This window comes from Callorhinus ursinus, unplaced genomic scaffold (assembly GCF_003265705.2).
Source record: "Callorhinus ursinus isolate GAN/ISIS: 27379988/994484 unplaced genomic scaffold, GSC_fseal_2.0 scaffold22, whole genome shotgun sequence".
NCBI classification, from domain to species: Eukaryota; Metazoa; Chordata; class Mammalia; order Carnivora; family Otariidae; genus Callorhinus; species Callorhinus ursinus.
Window position 1 is genome coordinate 13,422,914 of NW_027397084.1, and position 26,222 is coordinate 13,449,135.

The 26,222-nt window shown below is 37.1% G+C and overlaps 1 protein-coding gene across 1 annotated transcript in view; it reads right to left on the reverse strand.

Annotated features, from left to right (window-relative positions):
* Positions 1–13,877: 13,877 nt before the first annotated feature.
* HMGCLL1 (3-hydroxy-3-methylglutaryl-CoA lyase like 1) overlaps positions 13,878–26,222 on the reverse strand; it is a 155,841-nt gene continuing 143,496 nt past the window's right edge. Inside the window, exon 8 of the mRNA XM_073905259.1 lies at positions 13,878–14,012. Coding sequence (XP_073761360.1) covers positions 13,995–14,012 — 18 coding nt within the window. The 3' untranslated portion in view covers positions 13,878–13,994. The remainder of the gene's footprint in view (positions 14,013–26,222) is intronic.

Genomic DNA, 26,222 nt, shown 5'->3' on the forward strand with positions numbered 1-26,222 from the left:
AGGGAATGGTAAGCCAAGAAATGGGAAGAGCCTGGGTCCATGAATTACCACATGGAGGAGAGATACCCACTGACAAAAACCTGTTCGGTGAGGAACAAACATCCATGTGTTTGAGCTGTTACTCATTTTAGGATGTGCATTTACATCAGCCAATTAGAACTAATATACCAATTGATGGCATAGATTAAAAGCTACATTTTTCCAGCTATTTTCTATTCCATCTGTTTTGTTTTTCCTCTTTTCTATCGTTTGTTGAGTATTTTTTAATGATTCCATTTTCTCTTTTATTGACTTAATATTTCTACCTCTTTAAATTTTTTAGTACTCTATGGTTTACAATATAAACTTTAATAAGTCTACCTTCAACTTTTCATGCCACATGTAGGGAAGGACCTTACAATAGTATATTCTCAGTTCCATCCAACCATCCTTTGTGCTATAGTTTCCCTACCTTTACTTTTATATACCCATAATACATTTACATACCCATGAAGTTTTGTTCTTTTTTTTTTTTTTTTTTGCTTTAGGCAGTTACCTTTTAGAGCAATTAAAATTTAAAAAATTATCTTGATTTACTCCACTTTTTCTCTGAAGAAACTTGACAGGAATAAGAATATCAGAGATTCAAATCCTAGTATTTAGTTAACACTCATCTTTTGGTGGTAAAAGAAAGAAGATGAGTTAGTGAAAGACACAAGGAGTTCAGGAGGAGGTCCAATGTCACAAGCCAGAGCAGAGAAAATTTCTTTAAGTACTTTTTTTTTTTTTGAGAGGGGAAGAGAGAGTGCGAGGAGGGAGAGAAGGAGAGGGAAAATCTTAAGCAGGCTCCAAGATCAGCATGGAGTCTGACGTGGGGCTGTACCTCATGACCCTGAGATTATGGCCTGAGCCAAGATCAAGAGAGTCATACACTTAACTAACTGAGCCACCCAGATGCCCCAAAGTTTCTTTAAATACTTATACCACAGTGCAGTGATGAATACTTCACCTACTTAAGGAAAGTAAGAGCTGAGAAAAATCTGCTGTATTTATGAAATTGACAAATTTTGAAATGGATGGGTTCAGCAGAGACCAGACTAGGAGAGCTGGGAATTAATTGAAAAACAAATGGAGGACATACAGCCTTGTTCTTTTTTTTTTTTTTTTTAAGATTTTATTTTTTATTTATTTAATTGAGAGAGAGAGAGAGAGACAGAGAGAGAGGGAACACAAGCAGGGGGAGTGGGAGAGGGAGAAGCAGGCCTCCCGCCGAGCCGGGAGCCCAATGCGGGGCTCGATCCCAGGACCCCGGGATCATGACCCGAGCCAAAGGCAGTCGCTTAACCAACTGAGCCACCCAGGTGCCCCTTATACAGCCTTGTTCTTAAAAAATCAGTTTATGGAGACTTGTATTTGAACTTGTTCTGCCACTTGTTAACTGTGTGTTGTTGATGTTACTTCTCTGTCCCACCAACTGTAAGATGAATATAATAGTACTGAATCATGGGCTTGTTGAGGACTCAGTGGGATCTTCCATGGAAAGTGCTTATCACATAGGTTGGCACATAACACACAGCAAATATTGGCTTTAACAAGTATATGTCAAGGGTATAGAGACAGAAGACATGTGGTGATAAAGAAGAAAACCAGGGTATAATTGGGGGTATATGAATGGGGAGATATGGAGGATATTTGAGACCTGTAATTTGGAAGGCTTAAGGGACAGAGGTAAGTAAATGGAAGTAAAGAACGATACCACACATAGAAGAGAAAATTCACAGAGAAAAAAACCTTAGTGTGGATGAGTTTGGGATTAGGGCAGAAACGTGGAATTTAGCTAGAAATTAGTGGAGAATACTATCCTTTGAGGTAGGGTGAAAGGAGAGGATGGACAGAGGTACGGAGATACGTTAAGGGAACATAGACCCTGAGGTCTTCACAGAAATAAGTGATCAATGCTCTCAGAAACACAGTAATTGACTTAATCGGAGAGTTCAGAAACAAGTTAAGTCATTTTTAGTTCCCTGACACTAGCTTCTCTTGGACCAGCCCTACCCTCCACTTAACACACTCTTGGATGTGTACACAAAGGTGGATGCATAATGAAGAGGAAGGAAAGGGGACGGATCCATAAATAACACCATGTAAACAATAAAAAAAAAGTACCTATACATATGGAAGTGACTTTTTAATAAGAATCTAGAAATCCCAGATTTTTACAACTAGAAAATTTAGTCAATTTTCTCTATGATTAATTGATTTAAAGAGAACTAAGCCCCGGAGTTCCTAGTGGGGCTACCAAAAGTCACAGGGGTCATTATTCTAGAGATGGATCTAGAATTTAGACCTTCATGTTTTTGTAATTTCACTGGTAGGAGGTAAATAACTTCCAATTCCAAATTAATGTTAGTGGGAGGCCTATGTAATAGTGTAAATATGCTATCCTAAATATTAAGTAAATATTAAGTTAAAAAAAATGTTACAGAATGAGAGCATAGTCATGCCTGGTAAGGATTAGGTGTTACAGTGTTATTAGTACTCACAAACCAAGGAGTGCTTGGGATAGTGGGAGGACCAAATTTTGGTAAGAGGAGGGGAGTCAAAATAGCAGGTAATATATACAAACTATATGAGGGCAAGAGCCTTCCTCTATCTCCATTACAGGCTCAGCATGTGGCATAGCACTCAGAACATGATGAGTTATTTCACAAATATTTCTGAAAGAATGGAACAAATAATGTACCTAAAAGAACAATGAGTGCAATAGCAAGTCCTGCGAGCAAGTATAACCACATGGTAATAAGTGAACTTGATACAATTCAATTGGAAACACAGAACTGCATAAGGAGGATACTAAAATAAATGAAACAGTTCAGTGGATCACCACCTACTTTGTTTGCTCCCTAAACCTCCTTCTCTTCGTACTGCCTTCCCATAAAATGGGTTCCTGGAACGTGTTTGTTTGTTCAGTGACTCCTTATTAATCCTCAGTGCAGTTGATGGACCTAAATTGGATCAATCACAGTCTCCTCCCCCATAATTTAGAACAGAAACAAAGATAGAATCCACCTTTCTAAAAGGTGAGATGTAGAGCATATGAGGTATGGACAAGCAACTTTTTCCATGAGCAATGCGAAGTAGAGAAATTGAGTCTGCCCTAAGAGGGAAAAGAAAGCATCATCGAATTAGAAATGTCCGTTGAATTCCAAACAGCTTCTCAATCTTGCTGAGGTCCAGCTTCATTTCCTCCCCTTGTTTTTGAAATAACGTTTAATTAGAGCTATGCCAAGTGCCTTAAACCACACAATTATCGTAGGAAGTAGGTACTGTTATCATCCTCGTTTTATAAGTGAGAAAACTGAGCCACAGAACATTTAATATGATCATGCATGATGTTACGTATTTGGTAAGTGATGTAAGCTGAGATGCAGGATCAGGTGGAAAAACCTCTAAATCTCTGCTCTTGACGGGTGTGTATACCTCTCTAAGAGGTTTCCATGGGACATCCCTGTATCCTCATAACAGTCTCCTTTTTGCTTGAGGTAGCTTGAGTTGGCTACTGTTACTTGGAAACAAAGAATAGTAACTAACACATCATTAAGTTAATGACCTGGCAGGGAAGATATTCATAAATACAGAGAACAATAATGCAAAGTAGACTGTGGTAGCCGTTATGAGAATTACAAACAGCTATTCAGAAACACCAGTGAGACAGTATCTGTATTTTGTAGTAGAGCAAGGAAGGAGGGGCAGTGTGAAAAGGTTGATGAATAGTTTGGCTCTGCTTTGGGCCTTGAAGGATGTTGACAAGTGGAGGATGGTGGGGGAAAAGATACTCTACAGAGAGGAAACAGCTTGAGAAAAGGCACATATGATGAACAGGCCAAGGATGGACTGAGAATATTTTAATGAGACTTACATTGTAGGGGCTGTTGAGGTGTGGAGGGAGTACAGATCCAGATCATGATAGGCCCTGAATGCCTTTCTCTGGGGGACGAACTTTATTCCCTAAGAAATAAAGAGCTACTTACGGTTCATGAATAATCATGACATCATCAGCATTTGTTTTACTCAGATTTTGTTATCAGGGGAGCAATAATCGAGATGGATAGAAGGTTGAGAAATATGTAAGTAGAAGTACTTGTTAGAAAATTAGTACAATGCATGAAGTCACTGGTGATGAGTATTTAAAATGAAGCAGAAGGGGAAAAAGAATTTTGTTAAGGAACAAATTTGACATTTATGAGGTAAAATAGTGTCTAAATGAATAATAATGGAAGAAAGAGGTGTCATTGACAAAAGCAGTGATTTCTAGCTTTAATAACTAAGATGATCCATTAGCTGGAATGGGATATAGAATCAACTCTAGTGAAAGGTAGAAGATGGTTTCTTGGAAATCATTACAGATATAAAAAACTGGATATTTAACATGTCGCTACTTAAAGCATCCCTGCTTGTTCAAAACTAGCTTTAATTCTTAATCTTTCATTGCATACCTATTTCTTCTCATTTACATCTGGAGTGATCCGTGGCTTTGGTAATGTTCAAATTTATGGTTAAGCATTCTTATAACCCAAAGACCTGGCCTCCACTGGGTAGTGGAATAATTTAAAAAGATATGACAACATGCTTCCTGGGTCCCTGAGTTGAAAGCTCCTCCTCTCTGCTGAGTACCAGGGATGTGGTTAGGGGAATGGGTGATAGAAGTTCCAGATAGGTTTAGGGGAGCCCTAGAATACAGGGACGGTCCTGCTTCCAAATGTGTATGCTGGAGGGAGTACAAGACTCAAAATCTCCCATCCAGTTGGCTGGGATGCCAGGGTAGCAAAAGTGAAGTGAGGAGCCTGGCAAGTGGGACCTAAGGCAGCCTCAAAGACAATAGGCACTCAAACCTGGCCATCAGACCAGGTAATCCCTGGGTAATGGTGGATGGATACTCAAACTCCTTTCAAACTAAGCAAGACCATAATATGAACAAGAGGCAGAGAAGGGCAGGGGAAATTTGAGACACTGAGTTTTGAATGGAAATGACTAAGCCGATTAACATAAGTATTCAGCCATTAATTAGGAGATATTTGGGGCATTTAAACTGAATGTTCATTAAACTGAACTGAAGTTTAAAGCATTTCACAATATTACATCACTACATGAATATTACTATTCAATCCTTATTGTTCATTTCAAATAGTTCAAGTTCAGTTCCCTCCCTCCCTCCCTCCCTCCCTCCCTCCCTTCCTCCCTTCCTTCCTTCCTTCCTTCCTTCCTTCCTTCCTTCCTTCCTTCCTTCTTCTTTCTTTCTGAGAGGTGGGGGAGAGAGAGAAAGAGAATCTTAAACACTGGGTGTGGAGCCGGATGTAGGACTTGATCTCACAATCCTGAGATCACGACCTAAGCTGAAATCAAGATTTGGATAAGTAACTGACTGAGCCACCCAGGTGCCCCCAATCTGATTTATAAATGACTTACCAGGAATCTTGCTTACTCTAAAGACACAATCGATCAGAGTATCTCACAAGATATTTATGGTAATAATGGTGTTAATTTTTCTAAGCAGTGAGTATAACTTGAAAAGAGAGAAAGCTGAGTACACATGAAATCAAAATAGATTTTCCTCCAGTTGAAGCCAGTTAACTCAAAGAAGGTAGGAAAACAAAAGTAAGTGTAATCACACTTAAATGTATAGGAGGTGAAGCACATTTGGACCAAACCAACATATCTGGAAAATACGATATAATCAATGGTTGAGGCAATTGTGGGTTTTTATCTTGGATAAGACTCAGAGGTAGATAATAGTTGCAGTTACAGAGTTCAAGATCATTATGTGGTCAAGAAAGTAGACATACTTTATATGATTCCAGAGGAAAATTGACAGAGGTAGATTTTGCTTGATTATGAGAGATAACTCTGTAGCCACTCAATGCTGCCTAAACTTGATTAGCTCTCAAAATAATGATCTCTCCTGCCACTGAAACTATAGAAAATCTAAAGGTTGTAGAAAGAATCCCTTCTACAGTGAGTGAAACTATTGGCTTTGATGGCCCCTAGGAATTTCATCCAATCCTAAGTCTGTCTATAAATGCATGTTTCACTTAGTTTGCTCAGTAACATCTAATTTTGTCATGAAGTTATAAACATAGACAACATTAAAATATGAAGTGCTGCTGCTACTGTGATTTGAGGTAACACATTCCTGGGGTAGGTTCATTCCTTGGCATCTGAACACAACAGGTAAATTTTAAGCAAAGACACAGCAAAGACCTATAAAACATAGTTTAAGGGGAAAAAAACTTGTTGAAGATGCTCCTGAAGGGTGTCAAACCCACACATATTTGGTATTTGCGGCAAGGCTGCCAAATACCACTAGAATTACAAAAGCTCCCATGTGACTTGTAACACATTTTAGGATTTATTTTAACTTTAATATTTCCAAGCACCTAAAATCCAATGCCACCCTTAGTTAAAAGTGAAAATAGAGAAGCAGATAGGAATTTTTAGATCTGAGTCCAAGTACTATTCCCTCACGTGGCTAGATAATATTCAGAGAAAAAGAAAAATCACCTATGAAATATGTAGTAACATACAGTATTAACCACAGAAAAAACGGACTGATATGGCCAAATATCCTGTTTGGGCAAGAATAAAGTAAGATGACTCAACTTTCACGACAAGAAGGCTGCCACCTGCATCTCTGATTTCCAAAGTGTGTAGCCCTGTGATGGTCAAGTGCCTGCTTGCTTTGAGAGATCATTCTTGTCTGTCCCTTTTCCATTCTTTAACACAGGGGACTGCCTGTGTAGCCTACATTCCCCCAACTCCCACATGAGCTAGATTCCAACCAGTTCAGCCAACAGAAGGCTCTGTTGGAGGAAGAAACGGGAATATTCCCCCTTGCTGTTTCAGGTGATATTTCTAGCAGAGCCTGTTTCCTCCGTTGCTCTAAATGTCGACCATGGACAGGCCCACAGTTCCAACTTCCTCCTGGTGACTCTGGATGGTGGGTTCCTATAACAACGTCTTCTTTCTTTGTCCAGCCAAGGGGCCTCACTGATGTCACAGTGGTGGTTTCTTGCTCCTGCTTATCTCAGGAGTGCCTCCTTAAAAGTGAGAGCACTGAGGGGCAAGCTATAAGAAGGTACTTACTCTCAGTTACAGCAAGTACAATCAGCACCTGAGAATGAGTGCTCCCTAAATGGTGTGCCCTAGGCACCTGGTTACCCTGTCCTAACCCAGAACCTGCTCATTTCTGGATTGCTTTGCTGCCTAATGTTTAGTTTTATGGTTCTCCAGTCACCTGTGCACAATTTCCTGGATTGAGTTGCTTACATGGCTCCTGTTTTCTGGCTGGACCCTGAAAGATCCAAGTATCCATTTCATGGAGTCTGAATTTGCTTCTATCTAGCTCCTACCAAAGGCAAATTGAGAAAATATTAAAGGAAGACCTTTTTAGGAGTATACAGTCCCTCCTCTTCTAAGTATTTTAATTCTAGCCTTACATCAATTTAGTTAATCAGAAAGACGTAGACCAGGATCTCATGAGCTCAGACTCCTGCAGAAATAGCTTCTTTGAATCCCATTTTAAGGTTATTTTCTTGTATTTATTGATAGTCATTATAAACACGAAAAAAATAAGTTGTGGTACATGATTTTTCCCCCCACATGTATCTTAAAACCTCCTGCTGGAGATATGGTTCTTAATTTTACCATATCATGCCCTATATTAATCAGGATGATTAGGTTGAACTAAGGGGGGAAAAAAAGGGGGAAATCTATTGGTTCACTTAAGTGGATTGTGGAAAGAGTTTGAAGCTAATCTTGGAAAAGACCGGAAACTTTCTCTTTCCTTCTGTCTCTTCCCCTCTCTCACTCCCTCTCTCTTCACCCTCCCATCTTCCCCTTTCTTCTTCCCTCTTTCTTCACCCCCTACTCCCCATCATTTCTTTCCTGTGTTGACTTTTTTTTTTCATGTCTGCTATGCCAAAGGTCACAGGATTTTATATAAGAAAAGTGAGTACTTTTTCATGAGCTCCAGCCAGGAAACTATTGGGAAAGTTTTGGATCTTTATTGAGCCACCTTGAATCACATGTCCATCTCTGGACCAGTTATTGAAGTCAAAGATTTCTTGCACTAGGGCCATGAGTCCACTATATCATACACTTAGTAGAGGTGTTGTGTATATGGTGTGTGTGTGTGTGTGTGTGTGTGTGTGTGTGTGTGTGTGTGTAGGGAGAGTGCTGCAATTTCTATGCCCTCATAAGAACTACATGGTTGGACTTGTGGGGAACAGTTTCTTAGAAGTAGGAAGGTGTTATTTTCACAGATCAAACAAGGACTGTTCACCAAATTCCTTTGGTAGAAGCCACTCAGTATATTCCATTTAAATTTCAGTACCATAAAAACATCAGTGTTTAGCACTCATGTAACTCGTTATGTCTTTGTCTTTAGAAAAGTTAAAACATCAGGTAATGCTCTGTAGTGGCAACTATTGGTCCCATCAATGCACAAACATTTGTTGAGTTCCTATGTTCTTCTGGGTGCCAGGTATACAGTCGTGGGAAATAACATGCACAGAATTTGTGCTATTATGGAGCCAACTTTCCAGTGGAGGAGAAAAACACGTAAGATGGTTAAATAACAAGGTAAGAATATTCAGGAAACAAGTGACAGGAAGAGATGGCAATTTACACCATTCTTGCAAGAAATATTGCTTGACAAAGGAGTATTTGAGCTGAGACCCAGATGAAGTAGGAAAGTGAACTTAAGTACTCATGTGAAATAATCATGTTTAAGACAAAATGAACCAAGTCAGGACAAATGCCTTGAAAAGGGATGATGCTTGGTGTGTTGAGATCAGTAAAGAGACCACAATGACTGTAGTGGCAGGAACAGGGAGACAGTGTTAGACAATAACGTCAGATGTGTGGCTGGGCCAGATCTTATGAACAAGTATATTTTGATAAGGTCAGTATCATTAGTGTCGTAAACAGGAGTCTCCATCAGCATTTTTTCGATGGTAGGAATAGAATGGAAAACATCTTAGGGCATTGTACTTTTTTCATATCACGAAACATTTTGCTTTTGATAGGCTAGGCCACAATGTTTTGGATTAGGAAACCACAGTAGACTAAGGAGGATGTTACAGGCCAAAGCTCATGAAGCTATTAACAAATTAACTGAAGTCATGTTTATGCTTTCCTGTCAAATAAAACATGTTGACTTGAACAAAATTCTTCTGTAATTGACTACAGGAGATTTAGTTTCTTCCTAGACAATATAATAAGAATTACATAAATGTCTATTAGTTGAACAAGTTCTGATTTCACAGGGAGACCCCCTTTTTTGTCAATATTACTATGAAATGATAGCTCTTATGAACATATTCAGCTTTATATAAGCTAAAGAATCAACCAAACAATATTCCTAAGTATACACTTAGAAAAGGCTTAGGATACCAGTATATTTAAGAGACAGCCCTTGACAGAAAAAACTTATAATCTAGTGGAAAAGCTATGATGTCTATGTGAACATATAGAAGGAAGACTGTGTGAAATACTAATTCAGGTCAATTAGGAAAATATGAGTTCAAGGAGAAGGAAGTTATTTCAGGCCAGGTTAATCAGGGCAAGTTGCATGGAGGAAATGACATCTGAATCTGGCCTTGAGGACTTGAGACCTTGAGGATGATTTTACAGAGTATGACACTTGAAAGGAAGCCTTTAAAAAGAACTAAAAACAGCACTAATGACTGACCTTGTTAATAACAGTTTCCTGTTTATTGACATTTACCATTAACTTGATTCCTCCCACTGTGTAGCACAATTTTGTAGAAGTACCCAAAATATTCATTTACTATTATAGAACATATTTATTAAGTGGTTTCTATGTACAACTCACTATGGGGACAAAAAATAAGTTAGATGCAATATTATAAATCTAGATGCTTAGTAGAATGGGTTTTTAAAGATAGGATTATGATATGTACACACACACTCTTTAACTTTGAAATGTTACATTACTGAATATGTTTAAGATAGCTATATATAGGTATAGGAGGAGATATGCTTATCTTTATGTTGCTATTGGTGGGTATGTGTGTATATATATTTCAGCCATCTCACATAATTCATGTTGAGTTTAGAACTCTCAGAATCTTCTTTACAGCTAGTGTCCACAAGACATCTGAAAGTACTATTGCATTTCTTAATAGAATTAGGTCTGTTCTTGCTCAGTATTTCAGGCCAGTGCCTAATCTTGTATCAATTACTCACATCATCTCACATGTCCAGAAAGAATTTATATCAAAGTTTGTAAGCCATCTAACAAATGCATGCATGCTTCTCTAAAGTGGAGCTGTATTTGAAATTTAATTTTACAGAGGTGGAACTCTTCCAGGCATCATATCTCACTAAGGATAAGAGAAATCCAAAACTTTATACAAAATGAAATACAGTACTGTATAGTTATGCAAAATTTGCTAGTTTCTTATTGCAATATATGTAAAACCAAACGTAATACTGTCAAGTTGGTATCCAACTCAAAGGTGAATGATTTATGTACACGAATAGCTCATTATCACTTTACCAAAGACAAATGACAATTGAGAGTCGGAGAAAGCACTCAAGTTTAATTTTACCCAAGTTTTTGTCCCTTTCACCAATCACATATTTATAAACATCATTTCACACCAGACAAGGTTTGGGGGAATACAATACACGTGGCTTTTGGGTTTGCTTTTAGTTCTTCAGTAACTGGTATTTGATTTAGGAAGGGTTACTTTACTTCTTTCCGGCTCACTTTCCATATTTGAAAAGTGAGCTGTTGAATAGTCCCCTTCGAAGTCTTACTTATAGAGTACAAATATTCTTTGGAAAAAAAAAAAAAAGAGGAAGGATAGAGTTCATGGTTACTCTCCTAACTATAAAGGAAATGAGAGATGTTTAAGACCTCCCTATAAAGTTTCAATAAAATGTCATTCAGGGTGCTCATACCTGCCGAATGTCAGACATTCGTAACACAGGTTTGCACATGGTAGACAGTCTGTGTTAGGTGAGTCAGTGAATACATTTTGTGTTTCTAATATATTCTACTGATAAGATATATAACAGTTAAAACTGCATATTTAACATTAAGAGAATAGCATGTTGATTGTACTATAAATCATCATGCTTCTCAATATATATGCAACTCTTTTTCTAAGTCACAGTTCCAAATGTTTTCTAAGTCATGGATTCCTCCAGGACCACTATATCCTTTTGCTAGGAAAAAAAAAAAAAAATGCACAAAAAAGACACACATTCAAGTGAATATATTGATCTGATCCGTGGGCAGAACACTTTTCTAAAAGAAATGTATTGAATTCACTTGTCACTTTTATCCAGGGGAGGAAAAATGTTCCATTGTTACTAGTAAGCTGTGTAGCCCATGTTTCTGCACATTGTTGTGTCAGTTAGTGTTTTTTAACCTAGACATTTCTGAAATTTAGGATGAAGATAAGTTTTAATGTCACCATTTTTTTATTATTAAAACACCAGCAACATTTAAACATTTATCTGACCAAGTAACATTAAGTAGGAAATCTCTGTGAGACATAAAATAGAAGATGTAATATCTTTTCATGAGAAACAACTTAATGTGTTTTATTAAGACTTTTGCCCTTAGGGTGCTGCTACAGAACTTGGAACCAAAATCAGTTAACTCTGTGCCCTGAAAATGGAGAAAAAGAAAAAAAAAACACAAATCTAATTTGTAAAATTATTCTGTGGTGTTTTGTTGGCAAGCAGTATAAACATCCTGAAGAATAATGGCCCATTGTATTTTTTAGTCATCCAGACATTAAGGTAGTAAAGGTTTTTTTTTTTTTTTGAGTAAATTATTTTTTTGAGAGTTTAAAAATGAAATTTGTTTAACACATTCCTTGGCATTCTAAAATCTCCAACTGTGAGTGACACATGTACAGTATTTTGAAAGTTTCAAAAAAAAAAAAAGGCAAATCGTACTGTTGTTCTCCAAATCATACCGTATCTACTAAGTAGTACTACTTTTGAAAAGGTGTGGCTAGTGTGTCAACGTCTGGTAATCAAGGGTAGGGCGGTACAGTGGGAGAGGGCCTAAAACCAAATAGGCAAAGATCTATTTGCTACTTTTGAAATACACTGTTGATTAGAATACTTGGCACATGGTGAGAACAAGAATATAATTTCTTCCTTCGTGTTCCTTTGACGAGTAAATTCACTTAATGAAAACAGATTTATTTTGGTACTTCATTTAAAATTAAAACCACTCTTTGAATAAGAGAAGGCAACCATCATTTTATCAGAACATCAAAAAATACCACCATAAAATTAGACTGGTATTCTACAAAGTAATAGTTTATATTTTAAATGTATGTGTACTTGACTGGACCCTGGACTTAAATAAATTGAAGAAGTACTCAAGGTAGTCAGCGATCACCATTCTGGCTGCTGCGAAACACACAGCTGTGTAAAACTACCTGAAAACACATTAAAACTTGAGAGAGGAAAGTCTATAAATAGTAGCAAAAGTAAGTAAGAACGTAAATGGCTGCTTACTAGTAGGGCAGCAAGTTTATGTGATTCATTGTGATCCACATGAACGACAAATACAGCAAATCAAGATAATCATTGGGCCCCACAGATATGCAATATATGTGTGTGATTATGGGGCGCTTGGGGCATAACTGATGGAAACCTTTCTTGAAATTAGAGTCAACAAATAAGACTCTATGAAAACACCTTAGAAATTTTTAAAAAAGATGTAATAAGAATGACTGTTTTGCTTCTCTATGCTTTTTTCTCCAAAATACGTGTTTCTTCTTTTCTCCAAAGAGGCAATCTGCTGTCTTGGGACCTTGCCTGCCTCAAAATTTTCACTTTTATCTGTTGGAACCATATCCAAAATTATTTCCATTCTTCCTATGCTAACCATGTATGCTCACCTCTTAAATTTCTGGGTTTTATTCTCTTCCTCAGTTACACTGCATTGTAACTTTCTCCCCCCGACTGCCCTTGCCCCATGACTACTAGAGCTCTCCTCTCTCCCACATATATCTGCCTTCAACTTTTATATCTGGTATAACAACTATATGGTTTGAATTTCATCTAGAGATTTATTTACGTTTCAAAATGTAATCCCAATTACTGTGCCAATACAACCTTACTAATTCTTTAAAGCAATCTAAAGTAGAGCATACAAATGATCACTGAAAATGCCAGTCATCCTCAGCTGTTCTTGGATAAGTTCCTGTAAAATGGTCTAAGGATTATTTTGAATACCACCTAAGACCAAACTGATTATACAGACTTCCTTTGTTATAGGCATGCCCCAGATGCTCAGATCTCATATTGCTGCTCTTTATTTCAGCCAATAGGCTTCTCAGAAGTAGTTAAGGGCAAAATGTATACACCAAACAATGACTTGATCACAATTAAAACACAGTTTATGAAGGAAAATTGTGCATGGAAGGTACAAAGAGTCTCTTCCCATGTGGAACAATATGTGTTGTCAATATTCACAAAGAAATTATGTTAGGGTTGGGGTGCTGAGTCCATGCAGCCTTTGCTTGAGAAGAGAGAGAAACATATGCGGAAAAAATGGCTTTTGCAATGTAAAAAATTCTGCAACTATTTTAAAGCAAATGAAAAAGAAATGCTATAATTCATAATTTATTTACTGCTAAGCCTTAGTTTCCTTGCTTTAGAACTATTACAGAGAAAATTCCAGAAAAGTTATGCTAGAACATACAATTTTTCAAAGTGTTCCTGAAAGATAATAAAATATATTCAGATACTGATATTTCAAAATATAACAATAGAAACATAAAAATTTTGGTTTGAAACTGTAGGTCAACTGCAGATTTTCTAATATCTCAAATAAAAATACCTACATTTGTTCCCTAAATATAGTAACCCCTTGGCACCTCTCCAGATGGACTCATCACTGAAAGAAAGTAAGCTTTGTCTTTTGTTCTGTTTCTGATTGAGCTGTTCATGTTTCTACTTCACATGCTCCTGCTTTCCTGAGAGAACACAAGGGACAAGCTTTCAGTATAAAATATTTCCAAAGTCTTCTGATTGTTTTGAGTCTCACCTCCAGGGCCATACTCTGTATGTACAGGATCATTTTTAAAAATGAGAATACAAAACAGGTGGAAATCAGGAACCAAATGAAACTTTTCAGGCTAAAATGTCTTATTTTGATTAGAGCTTCGTTCCTTTTTTATCTACTTTAAATATTGGCAATGAGATTCTTATACAGTTATCTAGGATTAAAATTTCTGTCAAGATACACATTTCTAGCAACAATGACTGTGAACAATACAAATATTAAATTCCAAGAGCAAATTGCTAATGTGTGATAGCTGAAAAAATTACATCTATGTCATTAGATTTTTATGAAGATGATTCACTAGTTTAAAAATCTTACAAGATTATATAGAAAAATATTAGACTCCTAGTTGCAGAAATCAAATTAAAAAAAGACAAAAGACATGAAAGTCTTCTTCTGCAGCCATAACACTGATAATGTGACTTAGTGATTTAAGTTTTCAGAGTTCAAGAAAGCACTCCACAGCTAGGCCTCTATATACCCAACCTGGCTAGAAATCTAAAGGATACTTTTAATAGATAAAACCTAAAACAAAGTTCTCCAAACACAAATAATATGGCAATAGCTAAGCCTGACATTCAGTTTGAATTGTGATCAAAACAACCTAGTGAGACCTAACAGTAAAATAAAGTTTCCTCTGTGTGGATTTCCACAGATAAAGCCAACACCCTCTCCTACTTTCTAGCCTTTTAGAATTAAGTATTTTGTGCATTTTCCCAAGCATTGTAAACCTACCTAAGCTCCCCATGAAATCAGTCCCGGAGGCTGCTTTGTCATAAAGAAGTCTTCTCTTGATTAGAACGTGATAAGGCAGGTTCTCTTATTTTAAAAAATTTCTTGTGTATTCTGCCTTACACTCCTCTATTTTGCTTTTTCTTATTAGCTTTATTGAAAGATAGTTGACATGTAACATTATGTAAGTTTGAGGTATACAACATGTCAATTTCATACATTTATATATTGCAAAATAATTACCACCATAGCATTAGCTAATACCTTCATTTGGTCATGTAATTACCATCTCTTATATATCATGAGAATATTTAAGATCTACTCAATTAACAACTTTCAGGTATATAATACAGTATTATTGGCTATAGTCACCATGCTGTATATTAGATCCTTGGAACTTATTAACTTTATAACTGGAGGTTTGTACCATTTGACCAGTCTGTCCCCATTTCCTCTACCCTGCCAGTCAGTCCCACTTACTGTGTTTCTTTGAGTATAGCTTTTTTTAGCCTTCACATATAAGTGGTATCATACAGAATTTGTCTTTTGCTGACTGACTTATCTCAGTATAATGCCCTCAAAGTGCATCTAAGTTGTCAAGTTGTCATAAATGACAAGATTTCCTTTCCCATGGCTGAATGTACATGTGTGTCCACACCACATCTTCATCCGTCAAAGGGCACTTAGGTTGTTTCTCTTTCTTGGCTATGGTAAATAATGCTGCAATGAACATGGGGTACAGATAGGTCTTTTTTAAACTTTTTTTTATTAGAAAAGAAAAAAATATTACATAGGTCTTAATACCTGGACACCAAATATATTCACGAACAGCGAGTATCTTCATGTAAACCGTTCTAGGTAGAAGACCCAGATGACACTCCTCTGGGGGAGGGGTTCCAGCCCCAACCCCAATCAGCCCCGTCCCCTCACAGCTCAACTCTTCGGTACACAAAGGGGGACAAGCCAAAGGCAACCCCCAGGTGTATTTTTCCTTCAGGTGTCAAAGATCCCTAAGTGATCCCAACATCCACTCTTCCTCCTCTTAGATTCATGCCTCTGTAAGATAGCTGCCTAGGACAGGTCAGTAGTGAAGCTCTGATAAAAAACAAACACAAAAGCTACAAAAACATAGAAGAAACACCTCTATGACCTCCCCTTCTCTCCGGGCCACTACCAGGAGCACACACCCCTTGCAGAGGCCAGTGCAGCCCAGCCCCTCTTCTGACTCTGTCACACCACTGTTGTCTTAATTGTCAGGAACAATAAAAATAATAAGGCACATGCCACCTATACATCCAGCCGGAAGCCCAGTTGCCCCATAAGCCTTTGTTTCATGCTACAGTTCTGGGGAGCATGTGCCCCCAACTGGGAGCCACCTGCACACCTCACTGAGCTTCCTAGGAACCACAATGTTCCCTCTACCTCAATCTTCTTCCCCTCATGGGGCTGTTGTCCATTTCCTAACAGTAGGCACCAGTCCCTCAGCTCCTGCCTGCCAAAGTCCACCCCCCAAATTCAGTTGTCTCTGCCATAGGGATGGGGTTGGTCTCCAGGCCCAAGTTCAACACTTCTCAATGAATAGTTTTGGGAGCTATACAGATATTTTTTGGTGATTTGGAAGCCCATTTGCTCAGGGTCAGGGACTGGCTGAAGCCAGAGATGAAAGGAGTGATGGTGGAGCTGAATAGCCCCTGGATCTTAGGCCAGAGGTATAAGTTCAGACACAGCATGAGGGTCAGCTGGAAGCTGGGTACCAGGCTGGGGTCGAGGGCCTGCTGGCCAATGCTGTGGCATCTCTTGCCCTGCTGTACACAGATACCCAAAAGTGCCCCTCGCAGACCACAGGGTTTGCTGTAGCCCAGATGCAGTAATTCCTTGCTCACCTGGCTGACCAGCCAGCTGGGCATTGATGACAGCCATTCTAACAGGTATGAGGTAATATCTTGTGGTTTTGATTTACATTTCCCTGAGGACTAGTGGTGTTGAGCACCTTTCTATGTATCTGTTGGCCATCTGTATGTCTTCTTTGGAAAAATATCTGCTCAGTTCTTTTGCCCATTTTTTAAAAGATTTTATTTGAGATAGAGCACACATGCGAGAGAGCATGAGTTGGCGGGGGGGGGGCGAGAGAGAGGGAGAAGCAGGCTCCCTACTGAGCAGGGAGCCCGATGTAGGGCTCCATCCCAGGCCTCAGGGATCATGACGAGAGCTGAAGGCAGACACTTAACTGACTGAGCCACCCAGGTGCCCCTTTTTGCCCATTTTTAAATTGTGTTGTTTGTTTGCTATTGAGTTGTAGGAGTTCTTCATCTATTTTAGATATCAATCCCTTATCAGATATGTGACTTGCAAATATTTTCTCCCATTCCACGGGTTGCCTCTTTGTTTTCCTGATTGCTTCTTTTGATGTGCCAAAGGCTTTTAGTTTGATGTAGTCCCACATAGCCTCTTATAGTTTTTTTGCTTTTGTAGCTTGTGCTTTTGATGTCATATCCAGAAAATCGCTTCCAAGACCAATGTAAAGGAACATTTTTCCCTATGTTTTCCTCTAGAAGTTTTAGGGTTTCAGGTCTTCTAAGAGTTTCATCCATTTCAAGTTAATTTTTGTGAGTGGTGTAAGATAGGAGTCCAACTTCATTCTTCTGCATGTGGTTATCCAGTTCCCAACATCATTTATTGAAGAGACTATCCTTTCCCCACTGAGGATTCTTGGCTGCCTTGCAAATATTACTTGAACACATATGCGAGAACTTATTTCTGGGCTCTCAATTCTGTTCCATTGGTCTATATGTCTATTTTTATGCCAGAAACATTCTGTTTAGCTTTGTAGAATAGCTGTATATTCAAGTTTGAAATCAGGAAGCATGATGCCTGCAGGGTTGTTCTTGCTTCTCAGGACTGCTTTGGTTCTTTGGGGGTTTTTTAGGATTTTTTTTTTATTTCTGTGAATAATGTTACTGGAACTTTTATAGAAGTTTCATTGAATTTGTAGATGGATTTGGGTAATATGGACATTGTAACAATATGGATTCTTCTAATCCATGACCACATGATATCTTTCCATTTGTTGTGTTTTGTTCAATTTCTTTCATCAAAGTCTTAGAGATCTGCTACCTCCTGGGTAAAATTTATTCCCAAGTATTTTACTGTTTTTGATGATACTGTGAATGGGATTGTTTTCTTTATTTTTTGATGTTTTGTTGTTAATGTATAGAAACCCAATTGTTTTTCAGCTTTACTGAATTCATTGATTAATTCTAGCAGTGTTTTGGTGGAGATTAGGATTTTCTGTATATAAAACAGTATCATCTATAAACAAAGACAGTTTTGCTTCTTTCTTTGATGTCTTTTATTTCTTGTCTGATTGCTCTGGCTAGGACTTCAGAACTATGTTGAATAGAACTGACAAGAAGGGGCACTCCTGTCTTGTTCGTAATCTTAGAGGAAAAACTTTCAATTTTTCACCATTGAGCATGATTGTTTAGGTATATCACACATCACATTTACGGATTTTGATTTTAAGTTTCATGAACAAAGCTGTTAGGATCATTTCAAAGAATATAAACTTTATAAATCAACACTGGGACATTTGCATCTTTAAGATACTGAATTCTCTCCTCTGTGAACATAATATATCTAGCTGTTTGTCCTGATTTCTTTATATTTCTTTTTTTAACTTAAATTCAGTTAGCCAACATATAGTACATCATTAGTTTCAGATGTAGAGTTCAGTAATTCATCAGTTGCATATAACACCCAGTGCTCATCATATCATGTGTCCTCCTTAATGTCCATGACCCAATTCCCCCATCCGCCACCTCTTTGTATTTCTTGAATATCTTACTAATATATATAGGTTTTTACATAAAAAATTTAGTATATATTTGGTTTTAACACATATTTTGTTTCTTCTAGTAATCTATATAGTTCTTTTGTTGCTAACGTCAGTTTTATTTAGTTTGTTAGATATTGAGTACTATATATAGTCTGTTACACTATTCTGTGTAGGAGCACTGTTATTTTGGATATTTTTTAGCCTGAAACTTTGCTGAATACTTTTATTACTATATATATTCCCATTCCTACTACCACACAATAGTTATTACAAATGATAGGACGTTCTATGAAAATCCAAGGGAATATATATTCTATCATTATAAGCAACCATTTGAAAATACAGATGATTTTTTTAAAGTTCTTTTTTAAAAGGATTTTATTTATTTGAGAGAGAAAACACAAGCAGAGGGAGAAGCAGACTCCCTGCTAAGCAAGGAGCCAGATGTGGGGCTCGATCCCAGGACCCTGGGATCATGACCTGAGCTGAAGGCAGACGCTTAAACTGACTGAGCCACCTAGGCACCCCTGATTTTTAAAGTTCTCATTACTTTTTATTTTTCTTATTTTATTACAGTGCTAAAACATTGACAGACATCTTGTTTTAGAAAGAGGCTCAATTAAAAAGTTAATAATTTAGTATAATATTCATTGTAAGGTTTTGATAGATAATATTCATGAGTTCCAGGAAGGTTCCCATCTACTTTAAAGAGGTTTTATCAAGAACAAGTATTTAGTCTGGTGATGGGTATTAAAGAGGGCACATATTGCATGGAGCAGTAGGTGTTATACGCAAACAATGAATGATGGCACACTACATCAAAAACTAATGATGTAATGTACGGTGATTAACATAATAAAAAAATAAAACTAATGATGTAATTGATGTAATGTATAGTGATTAACGTAACATAATAAAATAAAAAAACAAGTATTTATCAACTGTTTTCTGCATTCCTTAAGAGATGGTTTTCTCTTCTAATCTATTAATATTATGATTACATCAATTTCCTGATATTGAACTAATTTTTATTCATTCCTGATATAAACCTTGGTGTCTCAGTCAGTTTGGGCTACTATAACAGAATACTATAAACTGTGTGGCTCACAAAACAGCCATTTGTTTCTTACACTTCTGGAGTCTGGGAAATCCAGCATCAAGGTGCCAACAGATTTGATGTCTGGTGGGTCCCTCTTCCTGATTTGCAGATGGATGTCTTCATGTTGTATTCTTACGTGATCAAGAGAAAATCCATCTCATTTCTTCTCATAAGAACCTAGTCCTACTCATGAGGCTTCTACTCTTATGACCTAATTACCTCCCAAAAGTTCCCATATCCTAAAACTATAACATGGGGTTTAAAATTTCAACATATGACTTGGCTGGGGGTGGAGCACAAATATTCAGTTCATAACAATTGGTCATGTTGTATTCATTCTTTTCCATTTTGTAACAATTTTATAACAGTTTAAAATCTGTGTTAAAACTTTTTAAGTTTTTTTTTTTTAATTTACATTTATGCCCATGCATGTTTTAAAGTTGGTCTGGCTCCAAAACCACTGCACTTAATCTCTATGGTGTACTGCCATTAGTAATGGAAGTTGTTAAATAACAAAAATTCAACAGAGTAAATTTTAAAGATCCAACTGGCTTTACTAACTCGATTAATGAATCAGGCAACATGCCATCTAGCAAGTAGAGGGGACCTCCAAAGGGCTCAGTGGGGAACTTGCTTCTCCTTCTCCGTCTCCCTGCTTCTTAAAGAAGTTTTTAAAGGTAGAGAGGGAGCAGAAAAATAAAATGAAAATATTAGCAAAAAATCCATTGTTTTAAGCAAGGTCACCCTCCTAAGGTAAAGAGAAGAGGTGTATTAGTAAATTTCCTAGTGCTAACCAGGAAATTCCCATATGGACTGGTTAAAGGTTACATTCCTCAAGGGTTGAAACTGCAGTTAATTTCGGTACTAAATCTTGATTTACTGATTTGAGGCCTTAACCTAAGTGATGCCATTTTGGGCCTGTGGTTTTCTTTTTAACAAAGTGAATAATTGTCCTAAGATATATTAAGGTGAAAATAAAAGCTGGATGAAAGTATGTCAGACTGTAAGACTCTTGAGTGCTGAATCTATTTGTAAACCTTCTGAGGTCAGTATTGAGGCCCCTAGAATGCTACTCCATAAACCTTTATGGTTAGTGGGGCAAAAATTTGAGCAAAATTATGCCTGATGGACTAAATTATTTTGACTTATCAAGAGGCAATAGTCACTAGTCAAGCAGGAGGGAAACAATATTTTAGGAATTATGAAGGATAAACCTTGAGAATAGTGATAGCTCAAGGGAATGAGGTGCAAAATCAAGAACAAGAGCTTTGCCATTAAGTGCCATAAGAAATAAAGGATGAGTTCCACTTCTTGAGCTCATCTGACAGATATGCCTCTTGTGATTTATTGATTTATTTATATATATTTTTAAGATTTTATTTATTTATTTGACAGAGAGGGAGCACAGGTAGGGGGAGAAGCAGGGAGAGGGAGAAGGAGAAGCAAGTTCCCCACTGAGCAAGGAGCCCCGTGAGGGGCTGGATCCCAGGACTGCGGGATCATGACCTGCGCTGAAGGCAGCTGCTTAAGGACTGAGCCACCCAGGCGCCCCTGAAATGGCTCTTGTGCTTTAACTCTTCTGTCTTCACTGCCTCTTCCATCGTTCAGGCACAACTCTGCTCTGGGGGACCGCAACAGCAGTTTAAATGTATGTATAGAACAGTGGTTCGATCATTAACCATCCAGTCACTCCTGCAAAAACCATGGGAATCAGCTATGCATCTCCCTCTCCCCTTTCTCTTTCTTGCCTTCCATTTTCAGCCAATCATGAGGTCCTACTAATATTACCTCCTAAATAAATTCCCAATAGCCGTCTTCTCCTACTCTTTATAGTGTATGCTCTATACACAAAGCCATCAATAACTCTTGTTTGGTTCACTGAAAGACTATCACCTGGCCTGCCTTGTCCTATGTTCCTTACATTGACCCTCTACAGATCTGCCAGAAGGATTTTTCTAAAAATACAAACCTGAAGTTCTAATATTATTTCCCTGCCTAAAATCCTTTGTGTCTCCCCATCACCTACTGGATGAAATCCAAGATTCTTACCAATGCTAGTGAGGCCCTTCATGTTTTGGCATCAGGATATGTTGTGCAGCCTCATTTTTTATCATTGTCTTACATTATATTTACATGACCATTTTCGTTATGTTGTCATTATCTTGAAGTTCATATTTCAACAACATAAAACTTGTAGATTCCCTCACTGTTTGTAACTTCCTTGTTCTTACCACAATGTCTTTTCCATTTGAAAATTTGCCTATATATGAAGTAATCTTTCCTCATCTGAAAGATTGCTTCTTTTATAAAACTACATTTTTGGAATAAAATCATGGTTTCAACTAATAAAGATCTCATTTTAAGAAGTTCTTACACACATGTAAAAAACATTTATTTTATGGATTTCCATGCCTGCAGTTCAAATATACAGCCTACATTCAATATAGAATATATTTTTGTTTTAGAATATATTTTCTCTTTGTGAATATTCTTTTTTGCAAATGTTTCAAGCAAGAGCCATTTCAGATTTCTTCTGTATAGACATCTAGTATTATGTTGCCATGCTACCTGAATGGACATTACTTAATTCCTGTTCCACCTTACATCTAACACCAACTAAAACTGAATTAAATAATTCAACCACAGCTCACTTAAGGAAAATCAGCAGACCTAAACAAACAAAAATCAGCTTCTGAATTTTTAATTGTTTCACAGACTTCCCAAATATTCCCCCATTAAGTACACATGTTCTGCTTTTTTTTGTATCCTTAGGTACTGTGGTATCAGGTAGTCCTACTTTTCCACAAAGAAATCAAGTTAAAAAAATTCCTTATCATTGATGTAAGAAATAGAGTGTTTGTATTGAAACTGTAAATTCTTAGCAATATTTAGTCACTTTGAAGATAGGTATTGAACATTAAGCGTATACTATGTGCTAGAACCTGTGCTAGAAATTATGACAAGTCTTTTTCCTCACTGGTAAGTGGAACACTGACATTAAGTAAGCAGTGTATAGTACTGCAATAAACATGGAGGTATAGGAATACTTGGGTGGCTCAGTTGGTTAAGTGTCTGCCTTTAGCTCAGGTCATGATCCCACGGTCCTGGGACTGAGTTCCATATCAGGCTCCTTGCACAGCAGAGAGCCTGCTTCTCCCTCTGCCTGCTGCTTCCCCTGCTTGTGTGCACTCTCTCTCTGAAAAATAAATAAAATCTTAAAAAAAAAATGGAGGTAAAGATAGCTCTTCAATACTGTTTTCATTTCCTTTGGATTTATACCCAGAAGTAGGATTACCAGATCACATGGTAGTTCTGTTTTCAATTTTTTGAGGTACCTCCATACTGTTTTCCACTGAGGCTAAACCAATTTACATTCTCACCAACAATGCTAGGGTTCCCTTTGGTCCACATCTTCACCAGTGTTTATTACCTCTTGTCTTTTTGATGGTAGCCATTCTTACAGGTATGAGGTCCTATCTCATCATGGTTTTGATTTGCATTTTCCTGATGATTAATGATATTGAACACACATTATTAACAATAGTTAAGATATGGAAGCAACCTAAATGTCCATGAACTGATTAATGGTTAAAGAAAATGTGGCATATATATGCAATGAAATATTCTTCAGCTATGAGAAAGAAATCCTCTCATTCCCAACAACATGGATGGACCTTGAGGTCATTATACTAAGTGAAACAAATTAGACAGACAAAGTCAAATACTGTGTGATATCACTTAAATGTAGAATCTTAAAAAAAAGAATGATAAAGAGTAGAAAAGTGGTTATCAGAGGTGGAGGCAGGTGAGGGAAGTAGGGAGAAGTTAGAAAAAGGGTACAAACCTTTAGCTATGAATGAGTTCTGAGGATCTAATGTAAAACATGGTGACTACAGTTGATAACACTGAATTGTATAAGTAAAATGTGCTAAGACAGTAGAACTTATGTTCTCACCAAAAGTTAAAAAAAAAAAAAAGTTAGGTGAGGCGGTGGATGTGTGGGGGGAATCATTTCACAATGTATACACATATCAAAGCACCATGATGTATACCTTAAGTATATATATTTGTTGGTCAATTATACCTCAAGCCAAAATTAAGAAAGAAATCAGTGTGGAAATATTGTGTGAACAGTAACAAAACCGGGTATATACCATGTGATACATGAGCACAGTCCAGAAACACCTATTAAGGAACCCTTTATAAAGTGTGACTTAAAAGACAAAGAGAGATTGTCCAGAGAAAGGGGGAAAATGTACCATAAAGGACAGCCTTTCTGAAGGCCTCCAGTCCAGAGGATTTGAGTGAAGAGGAGCATGAGAAGTGATAAGGCTGTGTTGGCAGGTCTAGCGCAGCCTAACAAGGGATCTGAGATCTACGTTGAGAACTGAAAGGTGCAGTAGGAGTCACTAAAGAGTTTAAGAATGTGAGTTCTTACTGTCTGTATAAGGTAACGATGGATTCAAGTTTCATTATTTTGAAATTATTGGAAAATGAATGACCTAATACCCTCTCAGAGATAAACAATTAAGTTAGATAACAACCAATTTTACCACCTGGTAAAGTACAATATCTTTTTTTTATTGAAGTGTAATTACCATACAATGTTATATTAGTTTTAGGGGTATAACCTTATTAACAATTCTGTACATTACTTAGTGCTCATCACAGTAAGTATAATCACCCTCTGCCACTGTATAACATTATTACGTGATTGACTATATTCCCATACTGTTCATCTCTATGACTTATTTATTTTGTAACTGGAAGTTGGTACCCCAATCTCCTTTATCTCTTTCATTCATCCCCCCACTCATCTCCCCTCTGGCAACCACCAGTTCTATGTGTCTAAGAGACTGTTTTTTGGTTAGTTTGTTTTTTAGGTTGCATGTGTAAGTGAAATCATACAGTATTTGTCTCTCTGACTTATACCCTATAAGTCCCATCCATGTTGCTCATTCTTTTTGATGGCTGAGTAATATTCTATTGTGTGAGTGTGTGTGTGTGTATAAATAAATGACATCTTCTTCATCCATTCATCTATTGATGGACACTTGGTTTGCTTCCCTATCTTGGCTATTGAAAATAATGCTATAATAAACATGGGATCGCATATATCATTTCAAATGTTTTTGTTTTATTTGGGTAAATACCCGGTAGTGGAATTACTGGATCATTTGGTATTTCTATTTTTAATTTTTTGAGAAATCTCCATACTATTTTCCACAGTAGTTACACCAATTTAAGTTCTCACCAAGAATGTATGAGGGTTGTTTTTAATCTACAGCCTCATCAACACTTGCTATTTTTTGTCTTTTTTATTTTAGCCATTCTGACAGGTAGAAGGTGATGTGTTATTGTCATTTTGATGTTCATTTACTTGATGATTAGTCACACTGAGCATCTTTTCATGTGTCTATTGGCCATACGTATGTCGTCTTTGGAAAAGGTCATTCAAGTCCTTTGCCAATTTTTAATTGGATTATTTGTTTTTTTGATGTTGTGTAAGTTCCTAAATATTTTGGATATTAACTCCTTATTAGATGTATCATTTGTGAATATTTTCTCCCATTCACTAGGTAACCATATCATTTTGTTTATGGTTTCCTTCACTGTGCTAAAGCTTTTTATTTTGGTATAGTCCCAATACTTTTTTTTGCTTTTGTTTACCTTACCTGAGGAGACATAGCTAGAAGAATGATGCTAAGGCTGATGTCAAAGAGATTACTCCCTGTTTTCTTTGAGGATTTTTATGGTTTCATGTCTTATAATTAGGTCTCTAATCCAAAGTGGTCCAGTTTCATTCCTTTGCATGTAGCTGTCCAGTTTTCCCAGCACCATTTGTTGTAGAGACTGTCTTTTCCCCCTTACATATTCTTGCCTCCTTTCTTGTAGATTGACCATGTAAGTGTGGGTTTATTTCTGGGCTCTCTATTCTGTTCCATTGATCTATGCATCCATTTTTGTGCCAGTACCATACTATTTTGATTACTGTAGTTTTGTAGTAAATCTTGAAATCTGGCATTGTGATACCTCTAGCTTTGTTCTTCCTTTTCAGAACTGTTTTGGCTATTTGGGTTCTTCTGTGGTTCCATACAAATTTTAGTATTATTTGCTCCAGTTCTGTGAAAAATCTTGTTGGTATTTTGATGGGGATTGCATTGAATCTGTAGACTGCTTTGTGTAGTAAGGACATTTTAACAATATTAATTCTTCCAATCCATGAACATAGAATACGCTTTCCATTTGTGTCATCTTCAATTTCTTTAAGCAATGTTTTATAGTTTTCAGAATATAGATTTTTTCACCTCCTTGGTTAAGTTTATTCTTAGGTGTTTTATTCTTTCTGGTAATGTGTAAATGGAATTGTTTTCTTAATTTCTCTTGAAGTACAATATCTTATAAAAGGTGCTCAACAGATGTTAGATACATTCCTGAGGAACACAGAAAAGTTC